The sequence below is a fragment of the Thermobia domestica genome, chromosome 2 (assembly GCF_964235325.1).
Source record: "Thermobia domestica chromosome 2, izTheDome1.hap1.1, whole genome shotgun sequence".
In the NCBI taxonomy this organism is placed as follows: Eukaryota; Metazoa; Arthropoda; class Insecta; order Zygentoma; family Lepismatidae; genus Thermobia; species Thermobia domestica.
Window position 1 is genome coordinate 215,249,236 of NC_137455.1, and position 10,360 is coordinate 215,259,595.

A 10,360-nucleotide genomic window follows, 5' to 3' on the forward strand; every position below is an offset into this window, starting at 1 on the left:
TGAACTCTCATTAGAAATAGAACTAGGGTCTCCTACGCCGAAGTTGCGCATGCTAACCACATAGACACGAGAAAGCTCCTTAATATAAATATTTCCTGCGTTAGTATATGCATACTTGATCGATGTGTATCTATTTTCATGCATCTGAAACTAAAACCGTTTCTTTAACACTATATACGAACATAACGAAGAAAGGGCATTTAAACGTAGTAAAAAATCCAAGTGTTTAGCTGTAAGTTAAAATATCAGGTATACTGTAATATGATATTTATTTTATCTTTGCTTTATCATGTTTGGTTTGTCTATTTGTATATTGAATAAGTGTTTATTTCAGTATGGCGGTGTTCTCTCTCTTCGCCTATGTCTGTTTTGCGTTTTACAGCCAAACTACTACGAAAAAAAGAGAACAAAACACATAAGCGTGACCTGAAAACATTATTGCTAGTAGTAGTAATAGTAGTTAATTCTTATTAAAGATTCTGCTTTTTTTTTTAATTTTCCGCGGTGCACATATTTCTGCATTTGCATGCTACGGCTCGCTTTCAGCACATGAAAATTCGTAATATGGACTAGCCAGATACATAACTTGCTTGTAAATTGCATGGTGTGTGGTTGGTCGAGATATACACAACCAGATGGTCATATCACGCATTGTCAGTGATTTTCGGAGCCGGCAATGTCCTAATTTAGTCAATAAAATGATCTTGTTCTCACCTACGTTAGTTTTCTGGCTACGAACACTGCCACAGTCCGTTTGAAGGCGAGATGAGAAAGGGAAGAGACTCAAGTCGAACGTGCTGGCCACGTGCCAACCGCTCATCGTTCCAATGCCTAGGGCTTGAAAGAATTAAATCATAACCTGTATTTGGCTCTTAGTGGCAGAGCATGTGTTGATAGGGTGATGGACATCTCCCCCTACCGGAAGAGACGAGGTGTCAGAGTTCGTGGTCAATAGCCTCTTGAATGGATCACTTACGTGAATCACTCGGAATCTCACCAGTATATCTTTGATGGTTGTGAGTGAGGCGATTGTTGCCATCCCTACCGCAGTATGAAGATTGTGCCTCTCAAATGACAATGTCCGTCAGGACCAGATGGTCGATATCAGGCATTGGTTCCGGTAATATACGGTGTACCTCTTTCATTAAACGAAATAGGCAGTAATTCATCCTCTCGACTCTACGGGGCGAGAGAAACCTTCGATATACCTTCCAAATGGGCGAGTAATGAGTGACCTTAGGTCCAGAAGGTGGAGGTTGAGCATGGTAGTTATGTGCGTGGCTTTAACGATTTGTAGGTAGGAAGGACCAGGAACCATGTTCTCCTGGGCCACAACATTATTTCTGGATTTGGTTCAACTCTACTGCAGTGTCCTCATACAGTAAGATTCGGTTTTATTTCAAATGCTTGAAATACCTTGTTACCGTTTCATTCTTTCCGAATTTATGCTATAGGTTATTTCTGAATTTCTTTTGGTACCAGAATAATGATAATGCTAAGATTTCTGGTGATTACTCTCGACTCCTGACAGTTTTCAAGAATATAGCGTCTACCAACTCAAAAAAATAAATGTATAAAAACTACAGCAATCATCTTTTTAGTTTTTATAATTCTTCCTTTCCCAACGATTACTTGTCTCTTCGTACTTGTAACACTCTTGTGGAAGACGTACCTAGTTCTATCCCAGGCAAAATAAGTTTATGAGAGACATCATGGTGTTCATGGTTTTCTGTGGGTCTTTTCGGCCCTTTCCCATTCTTATTCCATCATTTTTTTTTTTTTAAATAATTCACACTTTCATTTATTATCCATCGTCTTTAGTCTATAGGGCATAATCGTCAAACATGCAACTCGGTGATATATCTCAAAAACAAATATAACAATAACAACAAGAGAATTAAACTGGTTAATCAAGCAAGCGGTAATTAAGATCGTAGCGAATGTATCATCCAATCCTAAACAGAAAATGTATATGTAAATCAGTGAGCAAGTATTGGTGACATTTTTAACTTAGTATAATATTCCATTATTAATTTGGATTCTCATAATTGTTCCCTTTTGGATAAATCAAACTATCAGAAACGATGATAATGAATAGACAGTGAAAAGATTATCCGCTTAACTTAAAACCACGAATTATTACGCTTTCCCCCTAAAATTATGATCACGAAAGTATTCGTGCAAAGAAAAAAGATATGAATATAAATTTAAACGGCGATTCCTTACGTTCGCCATACGCAGCTAAGTATATGGGTGTCCGCTAGATGTGGGAAAGATCACGGGCGCTGATTTCTCTGTAAATTTGTGGGGGGGACTCAGACGCAGAAGGTGTATATATGAGGATATTAAGACAAATTGCTTTCAAATTATGCCATTGTATATTCATAAATACACTAGGGGGCCCACATGAGCTTTGGAGGCCCCGGGCTTCCCGGCCCCCCAGGATCGGCGCCCTTGGGTAAGATTCATTTACCTATTTTCGGCTAATATTTTGCATGCTTATTGACGAAATGACGGAACTGAAATAGCATATCTACATTGCACCGAGAAATCATTTGTCTATTATTTCTCTTTGAAATATTTCTCTTTAAAGAATACAAAAATTCGTAGTAGATTGAATAGAATATCTACTTTTCTCAAGATCCTAGTGTAATTTTGTAATGTTTATTATGAAACGCAAATATTCGGGATTTTAATATTTCTTGCGGGAAAATTTAAATCTCAATTTTGATCAGCTTGTAGTTCAAATAAATTGAACGAACTGAATAAAACATTTTAAAAGATTCGTTGTCGCTTCATGTACACAAAAAGTGTTCAAAAAAGTAAGACTAACAATAAGGTACATTTGCTTTTATTACGAACGAATATACTCAATATATTTGCTTTTATACTCGGTGATTTTCAAGTGCCTAATTTGGGACTAAAATTTAGACAGTTTTAGTAATGTTTTCTTTCACGTACCTCTGCCTTCAACGTACAAAAAAAAATCAATAAAAAATTATAAAATTTGGAACTACTTTTGCGGAGAAAATTATAAGTTAAGCGATTATACTAGCTAACTTCACAATTCTGTAACACACAGGTCTTTCAATTGTAGTCTAATGCCTTAGACTGATGAAAGATATAAATCACCAGGTTTTTTCTTATAGCCAGAATTCAGGATGCGCAGTCTGTCATAATTGTCGGGCTTTCGAAACATTATAAGACCTTCTTGGAAACAAATAACAGTGTATTTAACTATTTTGTGAGTTCAAGTTTGCAATGAAAAATCTGATCTTTGAAGTGCCAAATCTGCAATAATGCAGGTTTTTGCATTGTTCGATGTATATACGCTGTATGTATACATATTTAACATAAAATGACTAACTGTTTAGTCTAATAAGAAAAAAATAATATTAAATGAGAAGAAAGCAAAATTTTAATGTTTATCAACTAAATAAAACAGCTCTAAAACTTTTAATTCAACTGAAAAATATAGTTCAACAGAATTTTAGTTAAATTCGATATAACATAAAGGTAACGAAGAACGTTCTGTCGCTTTCTCACCCACCAGCTTCGAACATCGATATATCACCTAAGACGAACCGAGAAGATCAAAAATAGTTCCCATCAGCATCGACATTCTGCCAACGTTCTGAAAGGCCATGGATTCAATCGCGGTAGAACTTGGTGGACCGTGAAGCAAAGAAGATATCAAGTTCATTTGCACCCCTACTAGGGATTTGAACTGGCGTCCTCTAAGGTGATTGTCCAAGGAGTGAAACAGGCAATAATCGGACGGTACAATATCCGGGAGTATGGCGGATGAAATAGTGTTTCCCATCCAAGGTGTAGAATGGGGTATTGGGTCATCCTAGCCACGTAGGGCCTCGCTTGGCCTGTAACAGGAGTACCCCTTTGAGATTCAGAAGTGCTTGCTCTAGAGCTTTGAGTTTTTTTCCTGAACACGGCTCAACTGCTAACAGTACCCATTGGCGTTGATATTCTGACTAGCTGGTAGCAGTCCCCGATGCACGATTCCGTGAGTAAGCCTAGTCCACTAAACACACAGGATGATCTTCTGGGGCAGTGCTAGTTTTGGGTGTTTCGGAACCGGTTCATGGAATGCTAACTAATGATGATGGAACTTCGTACGGGACCTACTTCTTATCACATGTCAACACCTTGTCCAGAAATAACTCCTTCCTCAGTGTCTTCTCGCGTTGCCTTGTGGCCCAGAGTCAAATCATGTGGGACACATCGACACAACTTGAAGTGCTTCCCAAGTTGACGGAAGTGCTGCCGAATGTTTTTTTTTCACTCACATTGAATTGTAGTCTCAGTTTCTCACCTGTCTGACCATTGTTCACCTAAATTGCTGTATGAAGATCTACATTTTGGACATCTTCAGTCTTCCGGCACGTGGTGGGTCATGGATTGTTTCGTTACCGTCCTTAAAGTTGTTAAACCATCGTTGCACTGTCCACGTAGTCACGACACCCTTACCAAGGGACTGACATATCTTCCGCTACGCAGCAGGGGTGTTTGACTCCAACTCGTACTCGTACAACATACACTCTTTATGACGCTCTGTGGAGGTCCCATGTTCCCTCTGTCCTTACGCAAGTTCACGGTGTAACTGAACTGCCACAACCAGGTAGTATGTTGGATATACCTACACCAATAACTGACCTTCGTCTTATCTCCATGCGCATTTAACTCGCGGTTTGAGGGCTAATGGAACAGAGGTGACAGAACTTTCTTGATTACCTTTATAGTTCCTCGGAATTACACGCCATTAAAACATAAACGAAGTCTCTAGGAACAAAAGTTGCAATAAAAAATACAATTATTTCTTCGTATAAACCAATACAGATAGAAATTGCCTGAACTTTGATCAGGAAATATAAACGTAAGAAATTTCCATCAGATTTGTACTGAAAATGTAATTGTGTTATATATGTTTCCCTATGCAAAAGAACTAAATACTTGAATAAATATTTTCATAGCATATTTTATTTCTACAGAAATGTCAAGATAAGTGTCTGCTAATTAAGAATCTATGAAGCATAATATCTATTTGTTTGCGATTACAACAATGCAAATAAAAATCTTTAGTTCAAGAATATTAAATCAATTCACTTATCATATTAACTGTGCAAACTTGGAACATAAACTATTAAACTCTTATTTTAAATGCGGATATTTGCAAATAAATAAATGTGATCACTTTCTCAGAAACACTTTTTCCACTTGGAATGTATTCTTTTTAATATCTTGTTTAATCATGTATTATTAAAGTACCTCATGAATTACATCGAATAGTTAACTGTTAACTGTTTGAAAACTCAAGTATTGCTTCACCAAGTGATTTAGTAATTATTTAAAGAAAAAAAATGCAATCTTATAATTTTATGACTCACATGAGCCTAATAGGCTAAAGAAGAATGATGATTAATGAAAGTAAATAATAATGAAAGAATTCGTAAAATAATGATGTGGGAGAAAAGGGAAGAAACATGAGCAATTCCATATATACGATGTTGTGTACCAAAAAAAAACACTTTTTTTTTTTTTTTTTACTTTGATTGAGCATTTACCTCCGGTTCGAAGGCTTAGAGATCCACCATGCTCCCTAATTGTGGATAATCCATTATCATAAATAGCCTACAGTATTAGGTCATTACTCATAATTACTTAACAATTCAAATCGAAGAAGTTAAAAAAGGCAAAGTATTATATGAATATACCACACTATCTCTTCAAGTAACATTACAAATGCATATACAAACCAGTGGACATAATTTGCATGAACGACATTCAGAAATGAATTGACATTATAGTTTATTGCTACTCACACCAGGAAGCATATCTTGTCTGAATAGTACAAACACTTAATGTACTTTTCCTCTTCACTTACATTTAAATATTCATGCACAAGGCTGTTAATGTGTCCGAGTCAGACACATTTCTTGTCGCTCATCGCCTCCTCGCTGTTGTTTCATCACACGACAATGACTGTTTTCACAGACACCAGCAGTTGTCAGAGGTAAGCATGCACAACCAGGGCAAAAACCAAACAAGGATCCACGAATTGATTGTATAATGTTCCTGTCTTCATAAAGGGGATTGTAGTAGCTACAATGGTTTGGCGTAACAGAACGATTATTCAGCCAATTCGCTTCCTGATGTGTGATGACAAAACTCGGGGCCACGTCTACTATAGAAAAATTTTCCATCACTTAGCCAGCAATCAACCAGTAACAGCACATTTTACACAATCAGAAGAAGCCTAATGCGGAAAGACTACTAAACTTCCCGCAGTCTTATTGTAAAAGTTACCCAAGTATTATACAATAGGCTATACCATCCATGACATTGCAGGCCCACGCAATAACTTTCAACAAAGCAACGTGCTTGCTGCCGTCACGTATTCGGTGGTGTGTATTTGAATAGAGTCGAACACCGTGCGAGGATTCGAAATCTGTTCCGTTGATATATATGTGACAATCCAAGAAGCAAACGTGGAAATATTAGGCATATGCAAAGTGTTATAAGCGTTCGAAAGCCGAATACTCTCCTTGATATCGTTTAATAACATATAATAATGAGTGGGCATTAAAAAAACTGTTCAAGAGGTAGCTTTTCATACATATGTAATATTTCCTATTTGATATAGCTGTTCGCGTAACTGGATGAAAGTCATTGCCACAGTGCAGTAGCAAGATACCGTTCTAACATATCTCATACTTGCTCAACATGACTGATTCAGACATCTAGTATGCTAGGGTAGACCAAATAAAGCATACTGGTTTGCACATGCCTCTATGAATAGGCGCTTATCCAGAATACCATAGAGATAAGACACACAGGCAAATAGGATTGTAATAGTGACAAACGTAAGACAACTACTCCTATTCCTCTTCATTACAGAAGACAGATAAACCTTTTATTTAGATAGTTTTCGGTGAATTGGTTTAGGTAGCACATTTACCCTGACAACTCTACCCTCCCTATCATCCACACCATTGATGCATTATCACGCATTTAATGGTAATTTGCGGAACGAAAAACTAGATTCTAGTTTCCACTACACCGCCAAACTCTAAGTTAGTTAATTGTGCGATACAGATTTCCTAATATCACTCTGGCAAGACATAGATTGTGAAAATCACGCCACTAAACTGATTGTTTGACCTGACGACCTTTGGTTCACGAGCAGCCTGCTCGGCATAAGAGAAGTTCATTGACATCTTTAAAATGTACCAAAATATTCTCCATAGGCACATTCCACGATTCGAATATCGATCGAATGGGTGTATGTGTACATAGGGTCCTCTTAAGTTAGTTCCCGTGAGGTTGTATATTCATTACAGACCTACGTTATGAGCAACGTACCATATTTTACAAATACATTGGACTTCTGCACTGCAAAAATGGAAAAATGTTTAATAGATCTTGTTTGGTGAACGTTATTTGAAGACAAATGAAGTACAAACGTAAGTAGTATAGATGTATATGGGGTTCTATGTCGTTATGTATCACAAAAAATGTAGTGAAGAGTAGGACTAAAGCCACTGATATCATTCTAATGAAAAACAGTTCCTTTAAAAAAAAAAAAAAAGAAAAAAAAAAGAAGTTGAAACGAACAACATTAACTTTCAAACAGTTGTTGCATTTAAATTAATACTTTTCTTGAGTGCTCCTTACAGGTAAAATTAAATGCGTAGCATCACCAAAATGATTAAAATATTATATTTAATGCAGTAATGCTACGCAGAGCAAAACATATTAAACATAGCAGGCTGGAAGTGGTTTTTCCAGGAAATGAGATTTTTTCTTTCTTAAAAAAAGCTTCAGTCCTGAAGGCAATAACTAATAGGATTATTTTTCAGGACGTTTCCTCCTATCTATACAGAGGACGACTCGAAGGAGTTAATTTGAAGTTGCGAGACAAGTTACTAGGACATCGTTTAGTTCTGTATGTGACGCGAAAGCTAAGTTCTATCAGTTTCATTTCAGGAAAAAATAAATGTATTTGCTCTCAACAGCAGAAGTTGCAGTTTTGTGACCAGAAGGAAAACAAGTGAAAATATTAAGTCTTAGAATTTGAGAACACTGATAATCGAGCAGTTAGCAACGTTCATACTACATACTAATTATACATTTTAATGAACTTAGTGGTAACAAACTTGGAAGATAACAAAATGTATTTCTTGTTTCCAACATTAAATTTTAAGGTCCTATTACAGATTATAGTGCGTGCCAAAAAGTAAATGTTAATAACATTTTTAAAAATGCAATTCTTTAATATTTTTTGAATATTAAAGAGCTTTCTCAGACTCTCCTCTTTTCTGTTTAGAGAAATTTAAATTTGACTGATAGAATTTGCTCAGAAGATGAAAACAATGCAAGGTTAGATTTTAAAAAGAGTAGATGCGTAGCTATTTTCTAGATTAACAATGATAAAATTTTATTTTTTTTTTTACCTCAGAAAATTACAAAACCAATACTATTAATTATTGTAAATTTAAATTATACCTGTGAATTTATTTTGGAACAATTCCATTTCTCTTTTCGAAGTAACAGCGAATAATCCAATTTTCGTAATGATAAATCTAATGGCTAACAGGCGCCTTTCCAAATTCGTATTCTGATCATTTCCTACTGATGCTAATGGTGTATCTGAAATTATAAATTCAGAAAATACATTAATACGTTCTCGTTTGTTGGCGGAAGTCTGCATATATATCAGATGATGTGAAATTGGCACGAATTTCATGAGTTAATATTTTTATTTTGAAAACTCGTTAGTGTTAGGTTTACGTGTAGTAAGTGAGTGAAGATAGAGGTTGAGGCGGCAGGTGGTGCTTTTTCATGCATTATCTGTCAAAGTCCGAGGCCAGAATAGCAGTTCAAATGCCATTATACAATATTGCGGGATGTGAGTGTTGTAAACAACAAAGGAAAAATAAAAAAAATAATCTGTACACAAAGTACTTTGATCGGTTTAGTGAAAAAAATATAAATAAAATATTGGCATTCTTCATTGAACTAAACATATCAGATCAAATAATACATAGATATAACTGTCTATGCTCAAGAGAAATTGGAATAAATCTTCTGAAAACTTGTTCAGAGAGTGAATATAGAAGATTGGATGTCGAGTAAAAATCAATCACGAGAAAGAAGCGCATTCGTTCTACCCGTTTTACACTTTCTCTCTTACATTTCATGTATTTTACTAAATCATATTGAGCAATGTATACCTGGTATTAATGAACTTACTGAAGAGCTTTTTATTTATCTCTTTAAAGAAAATTCATGTGTAGAATATTTCTTTTGAACGAGAAAACTAATCTAGCATTATGTGATCCAATGTTAAATAGCATTACACTATGGCGACAAATAAACTGAATAACAATATACATCACTTGTTGTGCATTATATGGCCCTAAAACAAATATTGTTTAATTAGGCTCAATTGATTTGCTTTCTTTCTTACTTGTTTTGTTTTTTCTCTTACTGAAAAAGAAAAAGTGCTGCTTATGTAAAAAAGTTTGAAAATTTTTAATATATTCGTCCATGTTTTGATTGTAATCCTAAAGTCACTTAGCACTACGTAAACTAATTAGAAATATTGCCAATTCTGTAGATGTTTCTCACGAGTCACATAGGGGGTTCATAAAAAGTTTGTATTTCTTGGACCACATCTATGCACTGTAAGAACAAGCTGGATAATGTGTCATTGTTATTGAATATCCATTTTGTCTTAAAGGTTTGATTATACAGACAAGTTATAAAAATGAAATATTTAAAAAGACAGACTCATTCATTATGGAATTTTAAGTAGTACATCCAATATACAAGAATAACTATTGAATGCAAAATGATACCACAATTGCAATTTAACAAATATGTTAATATATTACTTTTCCCTCTAGCGCTGAACACACGTTATACCCCCACCGTTATTAGAATATTTATTTTTTGTATAAATTATTATTTGGAACATTGTCCGTTTGTTACAAACAAAGTAACGATTTTGTACATCAATACGTACAATTAATAAGAAATGCATCTAAGAAATAAAAGAAAATCATTAAGATATAACATTAATTGGAATATGACCGCCAGGCCGGTATATACACACACATTGTGTTGTGGTATTATAATTATTTATCTTTTAATTTTTGTCTAAAATCATTATTTTAGAGTGACATTTGTTTATCAGTTCATTTGTATGGGGAATCTTTATCCCTTTCACCAACAGCATCAGCATTGAAACTGTTAACATAAAAAATGAACAATAGGTTATGCGTCGGGTAACCACTGAGAGGCAGAGGAGGTTTAGAGTTTGGCAATGCTTCGGAAAGTTTGC

General features: G+C 35.2%; 1 protein-coding gene across 1 annotated transcript in view; it reads right to left on the reverse strand.

Annotated features, from left to right (window-relative positions):
- The window catches only part of LOC145678376 (zwei Ig domain protein zig-8-like), a 704,183-nt gene extending 695,523 nt beyond the window's left edge, over window positions 1-8,660 (reverse strand). Inside the window, exon 1 of the mRNA XM_081748450.1 lies at window positions 8,521-8,660. Coding sequence (XP_081604576.1) covers window positions 8,521-8,548 — 28 coding nt within the window. The 5' untranslated portion in view covers window positions 8,549-8,660. The remainder of the gene's footprint in view (window positions 1-8,520) is intronic.
- Between the last annotated feature and the right edge of the window lie 1,700 nt (window positions 8,661-10,360).